At 42.2% G+C, this 23,344-nt stretch overlaps 2 protein-coding genes across 4 annotated transcripts in view; both read right to left on the bottom strand.

Annotated features, from left to right (window-relative positions):
• Positions 1-2,419: 2,419 nt before the first annotated feature.
• Positions 2,420-5,574, bottom strand: pim2 (Pim-2 proto-oncogene, serine/threonine kinase). Of its 2 annotated transcripts, XM_085344173.1 has the most exons (7): positions 5,284-5,574; positions 4,700-4,800; positions 4,537-4,587; positions 3,799-4,007; positions 3,530-3,699; positions 3,239-3,415; positions 2,420-3,118 (listed from the first exon to the last, which is right to left on the bottom strand). In XM_085344173.1, the coding sequence occupies exons 1-7, from the start codon at positions 5,339-5,341 to the stop codon at positions 2,940-2,942; spliced, it is 945 nt and encodes a 314-aa protein (XP_085200299.1). In that variant the 5' UTR covers positions 5,342-5,574; the 3' UTR covers positions 2,420-2,939. The 2 variants fall into 2 exon arrangements, with proteins under 2 accessions (XP_085200299.1, XP_085200298.1); XM_085344172.1 differs by having other exon boundaries at positions 3,239-3,699.
• A 2,908-nt stretch (positions 5,575-8,482) lies between these two features.
• otud5a (OTU deubiquitinase 5a) overlaps positions 8,483-23,344 on the bottom strand; it is a 39,087-nt gene continuing 24,225 nt past the window's right edge. For both annotated transcript variants that reach the window (XM_085344105.1, XM_085344106.1), the window contains exons 3-9: positions 20,835-20,899; positions 20,591-20,747; positions 20,367-20,515; positions 18,663-18,848; positions 16,934-17,138; positions 16,721-16,792; positions 8,483-10,279 (exon numbers count right to left, since the gene is read on the bottom strand). In XM_085344105.1, the coding sequence (XP_085200231.1) occupies positions 10,146-10,279; positions 16,721-16,792; positions 16,934-17,138; positions 18,663-18,848; positions 20,367-20,515; positions 20,591-20,747; positions 20,835-20,899 (968 nt within the window). In that variant the 3' untranslated portion in view covers positions 8,483-10,145. The remainder of the gene's footprint in view (positions 10,280-16,720; positions 16,793-16,933; positions 17,139-18,662; positions 18,849-20,366; positions 20,516-20,590; positions 20,748-20,834; positions 20,900-23,344) is intronic.

Below are 23,344 nucleotides of genomic sequence, written 5' to 3'. Positions count from 1 at the left end.
GCCCTCCCTTGTCCCGTTTCTCCTCCCTCTCCCCTCCAGTGAGGAGTTAAACAGTCTGATGGCGTGTGGGACAAAGGAATTTTTAAGTCTGTTGGTTTTTGACTTTGGGAGAAAATTTTGTTAATCAAATAATTTCCTCTCTGCTTCTTTATTCTGCTGGTACTCCAACAAAAACATCATGTTTGATTAATTCTTCATGTTTTCTTTGTATCTGCTTCCTGTACCTTCAAACTGAGCATCAGAATGAGTAACACTGGTGATTCAACTGACTTTGAATGTGGCATAGTTGCCAGATGGGCTACTGCTGAGATTTTACCGCACACCCATCTCCAGGGTTTATAGAAAAGAAAATATCCAGGTGAAACGACTCGTTGATGTCAGAGGTCAGAGGGGAAAGGCCAGACTGCTTTGAGGTGAAGGCAAAAGTAGCTCAAATAACTACTTGTTACAAGCATGGTATGCAGAAGAGCATCTGTGAGGGTAGAGCACGGTGAACCTTGAAGTGCACGAGCTACAGCAGCTCTATTGTTGCTGTATTGTTTAGATGTTAAGAGTCAGAATTTGGCCTAAACTGCATGAAAGCATCTATCTTGCTTTGTATCAGTGCATCAGGCTGCTGGTGATGTAATGGTGTGGGAGATATTTTCTTGGCACTCTTTGGTCACGTAGGCCCAGCTGACCATTGTTTGCCTGCCTGAGTAGTGACCACACTGTATCTGTCCTCTGATTGGTCCGTCAGGCAGGATAACACACTGTGTCATGAAGCTCAAATCATCTGAACATGACGATGAGTTCACTGTAACGAAACAGCCTCCACCGGCAGCAGATCTCAGTCCAACACAGCATCTTTGGGTTGTGGTGAAACAGGAGATTGTGCAGCTGACATATCCATGATTGCTTCTCATAATTATTCGATTTTTAATTACAATCAATCAATTTTAATTGATTTCATTGTAATCACGCACTGTTTTTATTTACATGGATTTGATTTTCTACATTAAAATGTAAAGTTTTATCTTTAATGTTAATCATTTCATTTTATTTTGGACGTTTTTGATTTGATAATTTAAAAATTTCCCTCTCACAGTTTTAATTCAGTAAATCCCAAATTTTGAATTTTCCTCTTATTAATTTAAATTTGTATTCAACAATTATATCATTAACAACTTTGTCTCAAAGGTTCTTACAGTTGCACTTGAGTTTGTTGACATTTCTGTCACTACAGTTACTAAGTGACTAAAAAAATACTTGTTATCATTTTTATGTCATATTTGTGACGTATACCTATATTCATTGTTTTATATTTCATGTTTCTCTTTGTAAAAGTAGTTTTTCCTGCTGGATTGTTGTACAGTACATACTTAAAGTAATGCAGTAAAGCACCTCATGTGCATTTCAGTAACTCTTCTTGATTGCATGTTGTGCAGCGAGGCAGCATTTCCAGTTTTAACAAGTCACCAATCAAGCGCTTCAAGTTTCAAACCAGTTTCTTCTGAAGCTTCACCTCGGGGCTTCTTTGGCAGGTCGAGGAAAACCACTTCACCTCCCACAGCACTCACAGACACTGATCTCTGCTCTTAGACACAAGACTAAGGTGACATAACCTCACAGTCCTCCTGAGCTAATAGGAGTGTTTAATATAAACAACGACATTTAACTGCTTAGTTTTGGTGCAGCAGCTTATTACATGAAAAAGCAAATTAAAAGCACTGCTCAGACACAGACTCTGTGCTCACAGCCCAGCGTCGTGCAGCTTGTTTGGAGTTGACATAAGAGCTACGAGGTCCAGTTCTAGGACTGCGTTGTCTTCACAGGTGAGAGCAGGTTCGCTCTGAGCACATGGTCAGAGGGGCCGATGGCGCAATATGGCAGCCTCGCTTCTGTCAGTCTGCCCCAGGGCAGCTGTGGCTACAACTGTAGCTGCCTCCACCAGTGTGTGAATGTGAGAGTGACTGAATAGTGGAATTGTAAAGCGCTTTGAGGGTCTCGAAAAGTGCTATATAAATGCAATCCATTATTATTATTAAATAAAGACAAAAAAATAGAACAACATGATGAAATGAATGAATCTTTTATTCAAACGTTGGATCGGTTTTGTTTTGCTTTTGATCCAAACTCTCTATTTAATGTAAATAAACTGAACCAAGTGACCCCGATGACTCACTTTCTCTTCTTTTCACCATAGAAAAACCGAATACATAAGTATCTACAGAGGCAGCACATCCGCAACAAAAACAGGACGTGGGAAAAAAAAAAAAAATCCCCACCTTCACATCAGAAAATGAAAAAGTCTTTTTTCCATATTAAAAACACAGAATTTTCATTTTACTGATAAATCGAAGCTGAAACTGAGAGTGACTCAGTGACCTGAAGCGTGATTGAAAAAAAGTCACAGCTTGCAGGTTTCAGCTTAAAAAAAAAAATTAAAAAATTAAAATAAAGAGGCTGAATTTCCTTTGAAAACAGTGTTAAGATTAAAGTGAAGCAGTATCACCTCAAAAAACTCAGCTTCACGGTGTAAAGTAACAGCAGGTGTTTGTGTCGAATTTCTTCTGTGGCACATAAAAATAAAATAAAAATAATAAAATAAATAAAGTCAGTGTTTGTCGTCCTCAGAGTCGATTCAAACAACCCGAAAGATTATCAGAAGAGCTGCAGATCAGCAACTTCCATCACAGCAGCAGCTCCGTTGTGATTACTTATGTGACCTCCGTCCTGTAGGGGGAGCCGGTTGTCCGTCCGAACTTTTAAATTTCAGTCCCGGAACAGCTGGAACAAACCCTGGGCCAAAATAAATAATCAATAAATAGGCAAACCAGCTGAGATAAATGACTTCCAGACGAAGGTGCCGCCAGGTTTAATGTGACAAACAGGAAACGGATCAGGAACGCGCCCAATCGACGATCCTAAAGTCATTAACAGTCCAGAGTCCTGACACTTCAAAGGGATTGACAGGGAAGGGAGCCGTGCTCCTCACGCAGGCCTCCCCTCTCCTCTTCCTCCTCCTCTTCCTCTTTGTCATTTCCTGCCTTCATCCAGGGATGCGACAGAATCTCCTCCAGAGTGGGACGATCCTCCGGCTGGAAGGATAGACACCAGCGAATCAGAGACTGGCATCCTGGTGGAAAAAACAAAAGAGAAAGGATGTGAAAAACTGGACCACATATTTAGGAGGGGGTCATGTGACCCTGAACCCCAGTCAGGAGGAAACTCCTGTTGAGAAGAACCTGATGCTCACCTTTTGACACCCGCCTGGTGAAACTGGGGCAGGCTCTGTAAATCTCCATGTCGTGCTCAAAGGGAATGTCGCCGCAGACCATGTCAAAGAGCAGAACCCCCAGAGACCAGACGGTGAGGGGGACGGCCTCGTAGCACTGCGATGCGATCCACTCAGGGGGGCTGTAGACCCGAGTTCCTAAGGACGCAGGAAGTGAGACGAGGAGGGTTACAACGTGAAACTTGGAGGCACTGAGAGGGGTTTTGTAGGGGGAGGTTGAGAAGAAGCTATGGGTGTAGAGTGACTGGGTACCTTGAAACTCTCTGTACGGCGTGTCCTTAAGCACCGCCCCCGACCCGAAGTCTATGATCTTGATATCCATCGTTCTCGTGTCTATCACTATGTTCTCGTCTTTGATGTCCAGGTGCACGACGCCGCGGGAGTGAATGAATCGAAGCGCTTCGACCACCTGATGGAAAATCCTATCGGGAAAAACAAAGAACCAGGACGTTAGCGAAAATGTCAGTGACCTCAGCAGAACGCAGTAGCATCATTCAAAGGTGGCGGACGGGAGCGCAAACCTGAGTGCGAGGCTTTCTGACAGCGCTCCTCTCTCCGTGATGAAGTCGAACAAATCCTGGCAGTGCGGCGGCCTCTCCATCACCAGCAGGAAGCCCCGCCCCTCCACCTCGAACCAGTCCAGCATGCGGATGACCCCAGGGTGGCCCCCGTCCTCTGACAGCTGCTGCAGCAGAGCAATCTCCATCGGAACAGGATTGACCTCATCTGGCTGGGGGGAGGAAAGAGGAAGATTGATAAATTATAAAGAAATAATCTGTAGTAGTAGAAGTAGATCATGTCCTAATTTTTGTTTTTGTTTTTTAATTTCTAGTTTTTAAATGAGTCATAGCGGAAATCACAGTGACTGATACTAGTATGCAAATTAACTGACTCTGTTTTCAGGACTTTCTGAGTCACACGTTTGGGTTTTAAAATCAGAAACTCCAGCCTGGTGTTTTTGTGCCCTGAATCCTCGCCTGCAGGTGGCTTCAGGTGTTTTTTGCCTTGGTGGGGAAACCCAAATGAATTCGCAATGAATAATAATGAATAAAGAGGTGGTGGTGATAGTGGGGAAATCCTGAGGTGTCATTTACCAAACCGTGACGTTACACATTTCCCAACCACCGCCCACAGCTGCAGTTCACCTGAGCCACCGGCAGAGGGCGGAGCTAAACAATCTGAGCTTTGTTTACAGGCGTCACTCAAAACACCTCGTGCGTTTTGGTACACATTTAGTTTAAAAATAAATTATCACTCACCAGTCTGGTCCACTTTTGAACTCTGTCAACGGCAATTTGCTTAATGGCAACCTGGATGGACAAAAAAGGAGTAAAATATTAAATAAAATCGAATTCTCGAGCAATAATAACGGAGAAAAGGCGCATCTCTTATAATGAACAAACACAGGCGGGTATTATTTACCTGTAGTCCATCGGAGAGCCTCTGGCCTGAAAACACGGAGCCGAAACCTCCGCTGCCGAGGAGAGGACCGCAGCGATACTGACTGAGGAAGGGCTCCTTCACTGAGGGCCAAAACACAAGGGTCACATCAGTGCATGGCTCACACTTACAGACCGTACATCCCCCAACAAGACAACAGAAACTCAAAATACCTTAAGATTTCTACCGTTGTACACAAAAAACGTCACTGCGCACAATTATTTTTAATTTACAACTCGGATATCTGTCTGATATTCCAGTTTCTTAAACTAAAATAACCGAAATAATCGTTTATAATGTCGGACCAATGCACTCCAACAAATCCAGCGGGACTTAATATATAATATTTTAAAGGCGCCACCTTTAACGGTTTCCCTTTTTAAATTTCAGCGTTTTTTAAACGTTTCACAGCCCCTGAGCGGGCTGTTAAAATCGCTGTTTTTTTGCATGCAGTCTGGCTGCAGCGTGCAAAAGCAGCTACTGCGTTTTGGAGGCAAATTAAACCAGTTTACACGTCCTTATTTGACATGTTTAATCACACATATAACCTTTCTTGTAGTTCTCACCGTTCTTTCCTTGGACTTCTTCCTCCAAGTCGAACTCCATGGCTCTCTTATCCAGCATTTTATAAAGTGTTCCGTCTAGTTGAAGTTAATAAAAGTCCATTCTTCTGTGGGCGGAATAGCTCTTCAGATTTTTAATGATGATTTTCCGTCTTTAACCGATTAAAGCGTTATGCTTTTAAAATCCCAGAAAAGTCAAAGAAAAAGTCCTTTAAATATATTTACTCCTGGTTAATGCGGTGGAAACGCGTTCGCAGAAGAGTCAAAACCCTGGTAACCAGCTCCGTCTCTGTTGACCGCCTTCGCTGCTCTACTACAGTGTTTTGTTCCTTATTTAAAGCTATCTAACGCAGCCCCGCCCACTACGCCCTCACTGTCCAATCAGCCGTGTCAATCAGCGGAGCCGTGTGCTCAATGTTTTGAACCGGCTACATTCAAGTCGCGCCTTCATGAATATTCAAATCCCGCGAGAAGAATTCGTAGAATTTGTTTCAACGAACTATCGGAGGAAGCGCGCGCTGATATCTTGACGGGAAAGAGCGGGGCGGTTTCCCCTCAGGGACACGCACGCGCGCACACACCGAAACCAGCGGTTCCTCAAAGAGTCGTTTTGTTGAGCTTCTGTCAAAGTGACGAAGTTTTGTTACCTGCTGACTGGGGTCGCGCCTCATTATAAATGCGGTATTTTTAAACGGTGAAAGCGATAATTACGAGAAGGTCAAAATAAGACAAGTGAGTGCCAAGAATCCGTCCGAGAGGACCGCAGACTGCCCCTGAACCTATTGAAGCTGCTCAGTCTGAGCTTCTTACCACAGAATCAAGTAATCCCATCATTTAACTGACGTCAGATTTTTAAAAAGTTTTAAACTTTCCCCCAGCACGAAGCTAAAACCTTTCTTAGACTTTAAACCATCCTGCAGGGCTTTTTACAAATTAATTTGGCGTTTACAGGAACATACAAACTGTCACATTTAAATAAAAAACGCTGCCTGCGCCTCTTTTAAAAGCTTAAAACACCTTTGCTGCTGATAGTGCTCATGCTCTTATGCTTAAGTTTATTATCATTATTATCATTATTATTATTATTATTATTATTATTATTATTATAAGTGCTGTGTGTTTGTCTAAGTGCTGTAAATACAGCTGATTTATTGTTTTAATCCGTTTTCTTTGGACTAAAAGAGAACAACTTTTTTTATTGGTTCAATTACCTGTAAAGGGGGGGGGGGGGGGGGGGGTAAAAGTAAACACAGAAAGCTTTGAGAAGTTAGTAATTTTAAAGCAGTAGCATGCATGTTTACAACCACCAGTCAAATTTAATAAAAGCTACTGAAAGCTTTGCCTCAAATAAAAAGTTTTGCTGTTCTTCCATATCTGACCTTTCTTTGAGTACCGTCTCATTCTCTGGCTAACTGGTGAAAATGGATCATAATGGATCACAGGACTGTAAGAAGGACAAAGCAGATTTTACTCCACTGCTAATGCAGAAAAAGATTTCATCCAAGTCGTGATCTGATGAATTTGTTCACAAACCTCAGTTTCACTAGTAATACTTTGTGGCCCTCATCAGAGGATGAGTACTCAGCACTGTAGTTACATGATGGCCGAGCTCTAACACCAGTCCATGGCAGCTTGCTTCCGCCACTGATTTTTATTTTTTGCCATCTATAACTTAAAATTTCGAGTTAATTTCTCAAAATGCTGACTGACCCCCCCCCCCAAACTTTCTCATGTTTCTGAAGTGCTAAAAAGCAAACAGAAGCAACTGCTCTTAAACATCAATGATTCATATTCTTACTGGAACTCATTGTTTCATTTGTAAATCAGAGAGGAACACAGAGGTCAGAGAGAAAGCTGCATTAGTTAATCACACTAATATAGTGTTGGCTTTTTGTTGGTTTAACTTTGTGTTTGTGAGACAAGGTTAACTGTTGTTTCTCTTTTCTGAACTGACTGCTTCTTGTCATATTTCAGTCCAGAACAAAAGGACCGGGTTTGTGTCAGAAGTTAGTGAGGGTGACCTCTACCTACACGACTTAATACAGCTACAATTGGAAAAACCCAGAACTTCATCAAACCACGTCTTTGTTGATATACAAGTCCTGTGTCAAAAAGTGTCTTCTTTACAGGGTAAAGAGTAAATTTAGGTCCATCGCAGAATCATTAAACCACAACTTCTCATCTGGATTCAAACTTGTGATATCTTTCCACTCTTTCGGTATATTACCCTGTCTCTCGTTCTGGTGTTTTTATACGTATAATAGAATGACCTCCATCACTTTGGCTACGTTCACTCTGCAGGTCTTAGTGCTCTATTCCGATTTTTTGATCAAAACTGATTTTTTTGTCTGCTTCTTCACACTACAAATACAATGTGACAGCAAACGCGCTCTAGTGTGAACCCTCAAACCGGCCCGCATGCGCAAAAGAAGACGTCACACACAACGCGCTCTGTTTAGACCCAGACCAAACAGCATTGTGTGACTGATGGCCCTTAATATAAAGACTTGTTTCGGACGTTACGTTTTTGCTTTAAGTTATAAAGTTATTTCGTTATTTACATATGGCCTAATAGTTATCCTTATTGCTGTTTTAGAGGAGCGGTGCTTCAAAGGATAGTTGCAATTTCTGTCAGAATCTGCAGATTATACAGTACAAAGAAAATGTTTGCATTTCTCCAACGTTGTCTTCCCAACACTTTCACTGGATGGCCAGGAAGTGTTCGCGATGTCTTCTCGGGCGCTTCTCTGGCGCTGATAATTGGTGTCTGTCTTGTGTCGGTGACGTAAAAGACGGATTTAATGCGACATGACTATTCAAACAGCGGTCGCTTTCTAAAACATCAGATATGTATCGGATTCAGTACCACATACGAAAGTGACCCAGATCGGATTTGAAAATATCGGATTTGTGCCGTTCACACTGTCACACCATGATCGGATATGGGTCGCATAGGGTCAAAAAAGTCAGATTTGATGCGCTTTCGCCTGCAGTGTGAACGTAGCCTTTGGCTACACTTTAGTGAAAAGGAGAAGGAAAAGAAAAAAGAAACCACATTTTTTCAGAAACATTTTCCTCTTTTTATTCCAAGAAAAAGTTTTTTCATCCCAAACGAGAAAATAAAATAAAACAAACTTATATTATTAATAATAACAACAGTAATCAATCATTAAGAGGATAAGTATGACAATTCTCTCTATTTTTCTCTGTTTTTTTTGTTGGTTTTTTTACGCTTTTCTCTATGATGATATTGGTCGTGGTCAATTAAACATGCAGCTAAATAAGTCCGATGATGATGATGAAGGTAGAGGAGGAAGAGGAGAAAGACAAAAAGAGGAATGGGTTGTGGGGGGATGTTACAGGCCGTGAAGCTGGGGGCGCTTTTTCTGTTTTAGAAAGTAAATGTGTCGACATAAAATGGCCGCCAGTAGCGGTGGAGGGTTGGTTTGGCTTTTTACAGCCAAGCTAAGCTTAGCTAGCATTAAAACATAATAAGACTTTTTTGTGTGATAGCTTGCTCGCTAAAGACTTTGGGTAACTTAGCCTAAACACAATGATTATGGGACTAGCAATCTTCACGCAAAACAACTGCCAGAAGGAAAAATTACTACTTTGCTACTGATTGCTAAGCTAACAGCGACTCCGTTTATTAGCAGCGCTGCTAATGACCTAGCCTTAAAACAGTAAGACTTCAAGTGATAGCCTGCTCACGGACGAGCATGCTAACTTAACCTTAACATTGTTAAATATTTCCAATCCTGATTAGCATGATCAAGTTTTAAAATGCAGTCATTCCCTGACGCAGAATGGCTACCAGCATGAGTAACAAAAGGGCCAAAGAAACAATTCTAACTAGCATAACGTGTGCTACGATAAGTGGGGAGGGGAAAAAAAGCTAACAAACACACCTTCTTTAATTAAGCTAACTGTAAATATAGCTTGTTAGTGGTGTAAGACTTCAGGTAATTGCGTTAGCCTCCAGGACCCTGACGCACAAACAACCAACTGGCCGCCATTTTTTCCCCCCACTTCTGATTAGCGTTCTTCATTCAAACCAATGATGATGTTAGCTGCAGAGCTAACGGCCTGATTTCAAAGAGTAGAAATGTACCGATTGCAAAATTCTGGGCCAATGTTTACAAGTACAATTTGTCCTACAGCTGATACTGATACCAATGTTTGTTTATTTAAGTTTTTTATTAATTATTTTATTTTATTTATGCAAAGGAACCTTCATTGTATAAAAACAACAAAAAACTCACTGAATCAAAACTTAAAGTCTTTCAGCTCTTCATATCACTACTTTTTATACATTTAGCCTGGACGAAACTGAAGTGAAACAAATGCGCAAACGTCTGCCGCTGTCGTCGCTGAATGCCGTCAAACAGCAGTCAGTAAGGTCGGCAGCAGGCGATGCAGATCTCCCGCCAATATTTCAGTACATCCCTAAACACGAGGATTAAAATTCAAAGCTGCCCAGAACGATGTTTAAATGTCAAAAAGTACAAATTACAGCTGACGCCGAGTCAGCGTTAAGACCGAGCTCCGTCCGAGTGGTAACCAGGAAACGAAAAGACAGAAAAAAAAAAAAGAGGCAAGGAAGAGGAAGTGAGATGGGAAGCAGGGAAGAGAGTCGACGGAGTGGAAACAGAGAGATATGAGCCGATGAGGAACCAAAAAAAAAAAAAAAGTGCATCATTGTTGGATGTTTTATTTTTTCCCTGGTGGAGCTCCTTCAGTGGGTCAGAGGTGAAGTGGGGGAGGGGCAGGAGAGTAATGGTGGGGTTGGGATGCTGGGGTTGAAGGGTCATTGTTGTTGTGTGTGCGCGTTTTTTTGTTTTGTTTTGTGCGTATCGGGCCAGTTATCAGCTGCTGTCGGGTGATGGCTCTCTCTCTCGATGCATGGCGGCGCTCTGGTGCTTGATTTTGTCCAGGTACTCCTGCTGAGACACCGCCAGCACCGACGCCAGGATCTCGTCGTCCTCCCAGTCTGTCAGGCCTGAAACACAAACACACAAAACATATGAGAACTTTTAATACACAGACCTGCTCTGCTCACATCCACCTCTGCAGTTCAGATCAAAACTCTCACACTCTGAAACAAACCTTACTTCATTTGCTAGCTTCAGGAAGCCAGCTGAGGGACAGTACTTTTTTGTTTGTGACAGTACTCACAGCACTCTGAAGCACTTTGGGGTTCTTTTAGCGCGCAAGGTTTAATTTATGATGGTGACAGTTAATATGAACACCCCAGATATTATCTGCAACATGATCTGCTCGTTAAGTCTGACATCATTTGCCTTTTTCATGTGCAGATGCTCCTTCAGGTCCCAATGCAAACAAAGACAGAGGGAGTGTTGAGAGTTAAAGACAGTCCAAATTATTTCCAGCAAAATTAACAGTGTGGCTGTTCTCCCAGGTGTTATAATAAGCTTTCATGTTTAGCCATACACGATGTTAGACTTGGTATGGGGTCAAAATGTTCTCAGTAAAAGTTGAAATGCTCATCGTGTCATTTGGTGACATGGCAGGAGGAACGCGATGAAAACTGACCAAACGTCTCTGCAGTGTGAGCCCATGGGCTGTCCTCTACATCAGCGGTCCCCAAACCCCGGGCCACAGACCGGTACCAGTCCATGCGTTGTTTGGTACCGGGCCACGAGAGTTGTGGCTCGGGTGTGAAATTTATGGTTTTCAGTGTTTTTGTTGTTAACTCTGTTTCTCTGGGTCTTTTCCCGTGTTGTAGTTGTGTCTTATTTTGAAAGACATTTTTAGGCGTTACCATAGCAACCAGAGAGCATTAAGGGGCAGAGAGGAGGATGTTACTCTCAATGTTGTTGGTGCATTTCAGGAGGACGCTGCTAATAATAAACACACTTACACAGTGAATTCGCGTTTATTATATATTTACAGAATACCACCGTTTTTGTCTTGGTCGTATCATTTTATTTTGTTGTATTTATCCGTGACACCTTAATGGCCGGTCCGTGGCGCAAAAGAGGTTGGGGACTGCTGCTCTACATCATAAGTTTGAAAAATCATATCTTAAACACCCGCTGAGCGTGAACGGTGTTAATAAAAAGCCAGAGACATTGACAACGACACCTGAATAGGTTTCGGGTGCTCGGGTCTGTTCAAGCCTCAAAACCAAAGGGACAAAGCAGGGCACCGTGTCAAAAAAGACAAGAGGCTCTTTCAAAAATAAAAAAATAAAAAAGCAGATGAGGTTACGGTCAAAGAAGCTCGGGTCGTCATAAGTTTGTCAAAATTGAATTAAAGCTCAATTAACAAACAGCTGAATTAATCAACGCCTAAAGTGACAGACCTGTGGCTGCTGAGCCACAAAAGAAATGAAAAATCCCCTCAGGTTTGGTGTGAAAGTGTCAGAAAGGAGGAGGTGATGCAGAGCAACAAACAGTGACATTAACAAAAATGCCTAAAATAATGAAGCACGATTCCCTGAATGGTATCGGTTACTATAAGGATAAGCTGGGCACTGAGCACTGGCCTCAGATGTGACGTCCTGCAGTGGTTTTTTATGAGGAAATCAGTTTGAAGACTACATATGGACACTAAAAACAACTTAATGCTATTTACCTAAATGACTGAGCTCAACACAGTGAAAGTGTCATTCGCCCTCATTTAAAGTTGTGTTAGTCTCACAGTGTGTCTGTAGCTTCTGGTCAGATGGAGACAAAGCTCGTCCAGTCAGAGTTTCTGCTTTATTTTTGGGGAGTGGGGCTCAGTCTCTGTCTATCCATCTTTTGGTGTTAAGCTAATTATCACGTGTCAGGAAGCTTTTGATGCACAAACAGTTTGTTATCAGCTCTGACAAAAGCTGAATAGTTCCCAGTTAATCAAGCCGGGGTCTGGCTGTCTATCAGCTGTGAACGGTGAACGTATTGCAGTCTATTGTGAAAATTCAGGGAGAGTGATAGTTGTTAAACAGATTTACAGGAAATGATTATAATGCTTATACTTTGAGTAGTTTGATGCTGGTAGAAAAACTACTCCTGCAGAGAGGGTTTCAACTTTGTCTTTTTCTTTTCTGATAATCAGAGCAAATGTAATGAGGTTTTAAATATCTCCCTGAGTTTGCAGGAACAACAGCCAACAACAGTAACGAGAGTCAGCAAGTCCCGAGAGGTGATGGAAAAGCGAATACGACCAACTACGATCGGGACGTCTCGCGCCTGCAGAACGACCATCTGGTCCATCTCTGCTGGACAAATCCAGGCATGTGTTGCTTGTACTTTGCGGCGATTTGAGTGCTGCTGTTACAGAGCACTTTGTTATTTCTATCTTTGCAGTTGTGACTTCTTTTGCTGCGGTTGCATTAATCTGGCATTTGCCATAAACACAAACAAATATCTTTCAAACGATAATGCACACCGCTATCCATCTAGCTCCACCGGGATGTGTCAAAACTTTAAACTTTAAAAAACAAACAAGTTCTGAACCACTGAAAACGAAGCTCCTAAAGCTGTGAGCGTGTCAGGAAACCTGGAGGAGGTGACACAGAAGCACAGCAGAGGGCAGTGAGATTTTACACAAAAACAAAGATTTACTTTATTTTTATGACTAATCGCTTGGGAATTTTATCTGGCCAATTAAAGATGAGCATGCGGCAGTAAACATGTGGTCAGTGAAACCTGCTGTTGATCGGAGTCTCAAATGAACACAAGACACCAAAATTTGTTCATGTAATTTCACCAATTTACATGCAGCAGTTTTATTTCAGCGCAGTGAGTCCGAACTTTCTCTCCTCTGCTCTTGGTTACACTCTCAAGGAGAAACTGATCAAACGATGACAATGACTCTCAAGTGTTGATTAACTAATTTTAGGAGTGGTCCCTCGCTGCCTGGCCATCTAGTTTAAACTCATTAACATGTGTTAGGAAGCTTTTGATAAACAGAACATGCTAATAAGCATATTTAAAGCTGAACTACTCAGGGAAATACTTGCATTCATTTATCTCCCCTGCTCTCAGTTACATTGTTCATCATGTAAAGCTGAGGAGAAAATGGTCAAACAAAGACACCACTCAAGTTTCTGTCAGTTGAGCTGCTTCTGGGAGGGTCACGGTCTGCCCATCTTTAGTTTAAACTCATTAACACATGTTTGGAAGCTTGTGATGAACTTACAAATAAGCTAATGATCAACTCTAGTAAAAGGCGAATAGGTCGAGTTTAATCAAGCCCGATATCAGGATTTCTTATGTACTTAATTTATATTAGCACAGTGTGTATCTTTCCCCATTGATAGCTGCTCTGCTATCAGGTGGAGTTTGTTTTATTCAAGAACCAGAGACAAAACCACTCAAGTTTCTGCCACTTTGACTGCTTCTGGAAGGAAATTGTAACTTTTCTTCCTCTTTGGCTTTTGACAGCACTTATTGGCACCAGTTGAAGCTAACTGATTACATTACCATAAGTTCAATACAAGGTGAGAGGGTGACTTTCTCTGAGATTTGTTTTTGAAAAGACATCGTTCATTGAACGATCTGCCTGAGGACTCTGTCTCACCTGTGTGTCTGAGCCTTACAGGAGGTGGATAACTCTGTGACCCCCCTCTCAGCCACAGCCACCAGGTCTGACAACTCTTCTGCCCCAAACTCATGCATCTTTTAGAATTAGGGGCGAGGCCACTTTAGGTGCGAAGTAGATGCTCCTTCCTAAATGCTAAAGTTTGCTTTCACCAATTGAAATAACTGAACTGTCACCATATTTGTGTTGCTGGTGTCTTTGAGAGCATTTTTAATGAAACTAACTGATAAAAAAAAAAAAATCGCATCTGCGGTGTGGTTAACTGTGCTAACATAACATCAAAGACATCTGTGCTTCACTTTAGGCGAATGGAGTTTTATTATGTTATTAGTCAGTTACATAACATTAATTAGCAGGAATCTATGTCCTTTAATTGCAGCTTGCAAGTTCAAGTTAGCTGATAACACTTCACCCTCTCATCTAAATGTTTCACTCATGGCTCCAAAAACCATCATGACACTAACCAAAGCGCTTCAAATAAGTAATAACAGTGTCTACATACATGTTGACACAAACATGGTTTTGGGAACTATCGGGACCCGACTAAAAGAAACAGGAACCAGTGGCCCGTACATATATGACAGGAGATGAGGTTAATGTGTTGCACTTGTAAGTAGTGTGCACCATGAATGCAGTATGTTCCACTTTACAAAGGCTCGGTGACTAACATCTGAAATCACGGCTCACCAACAGCTGAACTGTGTGTTAGGTAGATGGAGTGAATGACTCAGCAAAGCGGTCCTGATATTACTTTACGGTCTTCTTGTTTTAAACTGCTGGCGTACAGATTTCGCAGCGCTGAGTGGACGCCACTTCACCGCGATGACAGAAACGTGTCGTTGTCTTTTTAGTTTAACTAACAGTCAAAGCAGGATCAGGGGAGACTCAGATACTCATGACACAGTTATTATAACAATACCTCACTCATGATACGATATTATTGCAATTTTTAACATTTTGCAACACGGTGACTTTTTAAATAACAATGCTGCAATTTCCCACCCTTTTTCAAACAACGCCCTCAAAGTTCAGTTTTGTTCATATCCGTTTTATCCTGCTTAAGCTATTATTATACTGTAAAATAAGACTGAAGCATAACCAAAGCCGTCATTAAAAACTTGCCATAAATGAGACGATCTGTAATTGAATGGGGTCAAATTGGCAATTACATGCAGTGTGTTTCTGCATGTAATTGCCAATTTGATATGAGACACACAGAGAGACATCCTGATGAGTTAAATATCATCTTGTACTTTGATAAACACTCCAGAATTCAGCTTTGTGCGTTAAACGTGATAACACTGTTACACATACAGCAACAACAACAAAACTGTGTGTTTTTTCATAGCAACAACAGCATGTACGTCCTCAGATAACCTCTCACACACACACACACACACACACACACACACACACACACACACACACGGCTCAGCTGCTTCCTGTTGAGGACTGACTGTAAACAAAGTGACTGTCAGCTACACGAGTGTACGGTTATAGCCGTCTTTCTGAGGACCAGGAGGAAACTTACACCTTGGAGGGACATCTCTGCAAAACTAGGACCACACCATTTGTAATGTGCCCCCGACTGGTGTCTACAATCTGCATTCTGAAGCCTCGACATTGATGGGGTTTTTTTAACCAGAAGTGACCATATTTAGACTGGAGGGTGGAACTTAGCACGCTAATGCTACTAAGCTAACTGGGTGTCAGCATTTGACCCAGATTTGTTCTACACATGTGCAAAGAAAATGCACATGCTTCCTTTGAATGGAAGCTATGGTTAAGAGTAAATGGTAAATGGACGGCTACTTGAGTAGCACTTTTCTACTCTACCACAAAGCATCATTCACCCAGTCATACACACATTCATACAAGCACTTTTCTATGCCTCATAAATGAGGAAGCGGATTTATTTAAACATTACGATGCATGCATCAAGGTATCTTGCTCAAAGACACTTGACATGCAGAGTGGAGGATCTGAGGAATGAACCCCTGACTTTCTTATTAGTGGATGACCTGCTTTAAATGCTGAGTCACAGATACATGGCCACACATGACTGTCAGGCACAGGGAACTGTAGCCAGTGGCTATCTGAACTGGACGTGTTTTTTTTTTTTGTTTTTTTTTTACTGTTTGTACTTTTGGAGCAGTTTTAAATTAAGTTATCAAACAAATATTATGACTTACTGTAAGGAGGTCTGTGCTGATGGCTGACAACTTGATGACTACAGTTGCTGATAAATTAGTATTCCACCCTACAATCCAAATCCAACTTATGGCTCCAAAACACCAGCATGCTAATGTTAAGTCTTCAAAATGCAGATCAGTGGGTGATGTCACGGTGGCCATGTCCATCTTTATCAGACAGCTTTCTAAAGTAATATTATTTGTCAGATAATTTCCGTAAATACGCTTCATGAGGTGCCAACAGCACAAACTTCAGTTAGTGGATGTGAAGCCTAGCAGACAGCTAGCAAAGCACAACCAGCGTTGACCCAAACCTTCGAGCCTTAACAAAATGATTGTGGGAGGAAGTTCTATATAAAAATTATTGTTGCCATGGAGAAAGAAATTATACATAGAAGCCAAAACTTTGTTTTGTATGAGGTTGTAAACATGTTTATTTCTTCTGTAAAGTTAGACATATTAATATGGAAGTCTGTGGGGACTGATTGAACTTCCTCAAGTGGCCATTAGAGGAACTGCAGCTTTTGCAGTCTGATTGGGCCATTCAGAAATGACAAACAGTTTTACATGTGTGAACGTGGAGTCTGAACCTCTCTGTGGAATGGACCTGTAAAGGGCCGTGTGACAGACTCACGTCACAGGAACACACAGTATAAAAAATAAGGTCCTCAAAGGTGTGAATGAGTGTGTGTGACGCTTACCAAACGCTGTAGGTGACATCTCCTGCATGATGGCTCTGTACTCCAAATGGTGACGACTCTGATTACTGGGACCTGCACAGGCCGAGATACATACAGGTACGTCAGGAAAAAACATTAGCTCACACTGTGTGGACACAATTAAGTCCTCATAAAGCAGATTGGTACGTTTTAGTGTGCAGACTTAGAGCCAAGGTACATATGTGTGTGTTATACCTGGGGCGCAGGGGGAGGGGGGTTTGCTCAGGATGAGGGCAGCTCCTGCAGGGGAAGGGGGCTTGTTGTTGGTTGATGGGGGAGTTGTGAGGTCAGAGTGGGAGGGGTCTGAGTCACGTTGCCGTGGTGACCGAGCGCTCCAGTCGTCTAGCCCGCTGGAAGCAGCCGCTGTTGCCGAGCTGCAGGTGGCACTGGCCTTACGAGGCTGAAAAAAGAGAAAAGTTTTGGTTTTTGTTACACCAGCAAAGTTTCATCCACTTAAACTGAATTTAAGACATTTTTTTCATTATTTTTCATGCCTTTATTTGACAGGACGGTTTAAAGCAGACAGAACTGATGCTTTTTAAGTCACTGAGTCAGTAGGTTCAAATATAAATGGCTATTTCTTCTGTTTTACAGGCCCACAAATAACCAGCTGATTTACTGTATATCCTGTTAATCTATCAGAATATAGCATATTAATTGAATATTGTGGCTCCTCTTTAAACTTCCCCTGAATGCTGCAGATATCTCTGTTAGAAACAGGGAAGAAGGTTTGTGTCAGCCTGCAGTTTACAAGAAATCTTCCAGATTTAAATATCCAGCAGTTTTTCTGCATACTGCTTGCATCTTTCATTTTACATCTTCTTAATTCAGTCGTTGCTGTATATAACAAATCAGTGCTGAGCAGCTTCTTCATATTTTAACTCTGAACATTGGTGTTTTTTGGTTTTTTTAAGGACCTTCATTGGTATTCCAAAGTGAAACTACCGACTATAAAAAAAAGGAAAAACCCTACTCATTATTAAGGGGATTTGAGGCAATTTGCTTCACAGGCGTCTCACTCTGTGGAAAACACCTCCACCTGACCATCAGTTATATTTGTTTAACCAGGAAGCTCCTGCAGGAGTGGGTCGACAAAGGGAGCATTAACAAGCATGTTTTTTTATGACGGGAGAAATCGATGCTCTGCTGGAAAACCGGGACAAGCACACGGAGAACATGCAAACTAAACACCGGGTGTGGGAGAGTGAATGAAATGATGGGTATGGGTAGTTGGTATCCTTGTCTTTGTATCTGACATACATGGTCGACAAAAGCAACTGTGTGGCTCACAATCCATCAAAAGTCACAGTTTATAGTTCATTTGGACGAGCACGTTTGATTCAGGTCTGATTGCTACTGCAGGAGGAACAGCGACTCTTGTAAATTACGGATGCACGGTCGAAGTGTTGTCGCCTCGCTGTGGCACGAGCTCATCTGTCGTTCGGCTGAATGAGGTAAATAAATGGTTTTGGTGGCCTGATATGAACTGCTGTATAATTTTCTTTCAAAGAAAAGCACAAATTAGCCAGCTGGCTCTGTGGGGTTTTAAATGATGGCGACAAATTAAAGTGAAAAGGTTCAAAACCTTTTAACCCCGACAGTGAGTGACGGTTAGGGTCACCTATGGCAATCTGATTTTTGTTCCAGGTCCAACTGTGGGTCCTGTTTAAAATGACCATCGACTGAGTTGGTGTTTAGCTGAAAGCACGATTCATATCTGTCTGTATGGTTTGTCTGAAAGCATTAAAAATGAAAGTAAATCCATCACATTCCTACATTACATAAGCAGTTACGAAAACAGGGCGGATGGTTTAAGGATTCTGCTGCTAGAACAACAGGTTTTTCTCGAAAGTGAAATAAAAGCACACAGTTCTGAGTCAAATAATTTTCAGTGAATATTCATGGCCCGGCTCCCCCGTCCCACCTGTCTGGCCTGTTTCTCCTGGTCCCGCAGCCACTGCAGGTAAGACTCCCGGGCCACCTGCTCCTCAATGGCCTCGTTGGTGGCCTCCCAGTCCGTCGCCCTCTTTTTGTCCTCCAGCATCTGCTGCTCGATCCACGACTCCTCTGACGTCTTGATGGCCGACTTCATAAGAGACTGGTCCGCATACTGCGAGGAGGAGGAAATATATTTATTATACACACACAACTCCCTGAGCTAAAATGCTAAATATCAGCTAGAACAGCGGTTTTCTTTAACCCTGGATTTGGTCAGATTTTATTAGTGACTGGGAAAAGGAGACAAAACAAGGCACAATGTGTCAAACTTAAAGTCCTTCATAAATTTTACTTCTGCCTGCAGGATGGTTAACACAGACAATCTCAGCTAAGGTGATAAAACTCAGTACGTCTTTATAAAGTGTAAAGAGGGGGGCTGAGCATCCATTTGAGACCATCTCGTATCTCTGTTGTCATTTTGAAACCACGCAGCAGCAGAGATATGGAGTCACAGACGGAAACGGCGCCTTCAAAGAGTCGCTGAACTGAAAACAGGCATGCATCTACATAAAAATACGTTTCTGCATCACAAATCTTGAAGCGCTGGAGCTGTAGACGAATGTTTCGTAACAGCACTCACAGGAAAGTTTTCATCAAAAAACCCTGCCAAGTTTGAGACTTGTAGGCTTTGATCTGCCCCCTCTACTGTACATATAAACGGCATGTTTCAAGAAGTTGTTCTCAGGCCCGTTAAACAGACGGCGTGAGACCGCAACAACCCCGACGCCGTGTAATCAAAAACTGAATGCAATGATTTGGAACCAGCAAACCCTTCGATTATTCACAATACAACACAGAAAACATGTCAACTGTTTAAACTGAGAGAAAAGGCTTGCAACTAATTAAGTTAACTGGCAACAGGTAAGCAGCACGATTGGGTGTAAAAGGCGCGTCTTGGGGAGGCGGAGTTTCTTAAAGCTAAAGATGGACAGAGGTTCACCAGTCTCCAAAAAAACTGGACTCTGCATGCTGAAGTACATCATCTTGAGAAATTTCTGGCGCAGAAAGCAAGGCTGAAAATCAATATTGGATGCCCGTGATCTTTGGACTGTCAGGCGGCACTGCATTTAAGACAGTCATGATTCTGTCATGGAAATCCGTGCATGGGCTCAGGAACACTTCCAGGAATCACGGTCTGTGAACACAGCCTGTTCTCTGTGCCATTCAAACAACAAATGCAGGTTAAAGCTGCAAAGAAGAAACCACACGTGAACATGATCCAGAAATGCTGCCGCCATCTTTTCTGGGGCAAAGGTCATTTAGATTGAACTGAGACAAAGTGGAAAACTGTTCTGTGGTCAGACAACTTGAATTTTGTCCTGCTATGGAGGCGAGAGACCATGCAGCTCAGTTCAAAGCCTGCATCTCTGATGGTATGGAGGTGGATTAGGCAGGAGTCTTCGCTCTCCCATCCAAATCGTTGAACTCGGGTGTTTCAAACACGTCATTGGCCACAGGTGTATAAAATCAAGCTTGATTCGCTTGATTTACCAATCTGTCATGCTCTACTTTCTTGAGCTTTACTACTTATTTATTGTGTTACTTGTTGTGTTTTTGCAGAACTGGGATTTCCCAACTTTTAGGATAACTAAAGTCAGTCTGATGTGCTAAGCGAGTTTGGTTTTTGTACCCCAGGTTTGAAGGCGGGCAGTCCCAGTCCGACCCCGATCGTGGCCTTGTTGGGATTAACCACGGAGTTGTAGTGGATGTTGCGGTGGTAGCTCACTCTGATTGGTTCGTCGTGGTTCTGATGGATGCCGTGGAAAGTGTTGATTGGTTCTGGAGGAAGAGGAGGAGGAGGTTGTTAGATGGATGTGACTGGCTGACGGCGATGAAGGTTGTTTCTCGACTCACCTGTGCTGTACTGGTAAACCTCCACTGGCCTGTTGTACATCTCCGCCATGGCCTGCATCTCGATGTGGTTGCCATGGCAGTTGTTTTTCCTCTTCCTGTTGATGTATGTGGTGAAGTCCTCTGTCACGTAGTTGGAGAAATAATCTGCGTTCTTCATCTGAACGCCAAAAGCAAAAACTTTATAAACACAGACTCGAACTGTAAGAGTAACACAGGAGGAGGAAAAAAGGACGCGTCTACTCACCAGGTAGTCCATACAGTGTTTCCGCACCACTTCATGCATGTCCTGGTCTCCATACACCTGATCAGCTGAGACACAGACACACAGGAAGAGTCAATTCATTTGGGATTCAGTATAAATGCTGGTAATTTGCCAGAACATTAAACAGATTTAAGAGGTTTTTATCAATGCCACTCAGAATTAAACTAATAACTAATTCACAACAACCAAAAATACTGAAAAATACGAATACATTAGGGGCGCGTCGCTGTTCGCATCCACCACCAGCAAACTAATTTCTCTGTCTTGATTTCAGTCAGTTTGAAATGCCTGCATACATGTGCAGGGTCAGTTTAACAATGATGGCTGATTTTCTCCATCTCACTGCCGGCCAGCAGACATGCTAACGACACGAGCATCCAGGCTACCAACGGATTCAGCACTTTTAAGACTTCTGAATGACTGAAGACATTTTTACTCCAATAAAAAAAATTAACTGTCCTGTTGCTGTGAATCACTAGAGACCTGTCGCTGTGACAGCTCCAGCATTTAAGAAAACTGATATTTGGATGAATTCTAAAGACTTTTAAGATTTTTTCAGGATGTGCAGGAATACTGTAGGTGATTTCCACGAGGAAGCGGATTTAATTTTCCACTAGTCACTTGAGGCTAGTGAGGTTACTTTGTGATCCTTTGACGTCACTCGTTAGCACTGGACTCACTCAGAACAGTGAGCTTGGTTTAGGCGATCCTGAGAGAGGTTAGTTTTAATGAGAGCATCATGCACTGTTGCAGTCTGTTAATTGGAGTATGGACCCTGTTTTGTCTTTTTAAGACTACGCAAAGCTTTGTCTCTTCTTTTCAGTCCTCATTCTCAGCCTCTGCAGCTTTTTAAAAAAAAAACTGTTTTAATTCATGTGCATGCATGATTGCATGCATTCATGTACGCAAAGTTTTTAAAGAATCCCTCTCGGGCCGCCTAATATTTCAGTGTGGAAAGTTTTACTGGAAGTTTCTGCTTGACGTTGACAACTTTGCAAATGGCAGTGGATGCACAAAGGTCATATCAACCTATGAGAACGGCTGTGTTCTGGTTTGGTTTTGGCTTGTGGTGCAGCTCTCGATTCTTTTTAAACTTTGAGCAGGTCAGTGTTACCGGCATTTAGTCAATACATCACTGCAGGAGGTCAGAGATTCCTGAATTGCACAGAGACGGAGACTGCAGCAGAAAACTTTGAAAATGCCTCTATGATCACTCTGTCTCCTCTTTCAGCTCACGCTCTAGATTATGACAACTATCCTGTAGGACGTGGCTCCAAAATAGTGCGTTTGAAGCCAAGTTCAGGTGCGCTTTGTGATTTTTGTGTTCACCAAACATTACTACTCTAGCTGCAGAAAAAGACATTTCAATTTACTGTAAAAGTTACATTTTATAGCCTCATACTATTGATGTAAGGAGCCTGAGCGCGTCATTGGCTGGAAAGACTTAAGACACCATCTTGGTGTTAGTTAAGAGACAGTTGGAAACCAAACATCCCTTCTGATAAAACCCTTGTCTGCTGTAAAAGAGCACTGATCTATAATTTATAAGCTAGTGAGGATTACTGCAAAGTAGAACAATTGCAGGCATCACGCTCAAAAGTGGTTTCATCTGACAATTCAAAATAATAATAATAATAATAATAATTCAGGAATGCTTGTAATCGGAGGACATAAACACTGTTTTGTGCAGATATGACAACATGTGTGCCTTAAAATTTTGATTTGACCTTTTGTGTGGAAAGGGAACAAAAAGCTAAGGAGGACTGGCGAGTCCAGGGTGGCCTGAGCGCCCGCCATTATAGTTGCACAACTGTGCATGCAAGCAAAGGACCAATGTTGCAGCCATAATTGCAGCATTAGTGTCCCCTGCACTGCCTGCACGGCCCTTTGCAGCACAGAAGCAATGCACTTTCTGCACTGGTCAAAAAAAAGCAAAAAACACTTTCAGTGCTGCAAGGATGTGACAAAACTTATGCTGCTGACAACTGATGCATAATAGTTAGTCTGTGAAGCCCGACTTCAAAGCCAAGTGTTGGATTAAAAAAACAACAACCTAAAAACACTAAAAACAAATTAAAACAATATTAATTGATCAATCTGTCGCTCATTTCCCTTTGATTTCACATGTAGATTATTTTCACTGTTTATTAGCCAGTTTTTGTGTTACATGTCAAAAAAATAGAGAAGCAGAAAAAAAGTCAACAAACAAAAATAATGTCACACAAACACACTTCCTGTCTGAGATGGCGGTGGGATGTAAATGAGCCCCATTTCGGTTCAGTTTACAGAAAGTCACATGATCTGTCACCGCAGTAATTCTCAGAACCCCCCCGATGACTTCCTTTTTCTCACTAGCGGTTTGCTTCGTGTTTTTGTGCATAAACATGGCGGTATGACTGCAAAGTGACACACTCATAACACATCTGACACACACACACACGGCTGAGCAGCAGCAGCAGGTGTGTGTGTGTGTGTTTGTATATATAGATCTC

This window comes from Diplotaxodon limnothrissa, linkage group LG20, assembly GCF_057381915.1.
Source record: "Diplotaxodon limnothrissa isolate DT_005_m linkage group LG20, D_limnothrissa_male_GT1.1, whole genome shotgun sequence".
NCBI classification, from domain to species: domain Eukaryota; kingdom Metazoa; phylum Chordata; class Actinopteri; order Cichliformes; family Cichlidae; genus Diplotaxodon; species Diplotaxodon limnothrissa.
The sequence above is the reverse complement of the archived record's forward strand: the minus strand, read 5'-3'. Positions and strand labels throughout refer to the sequence as shown.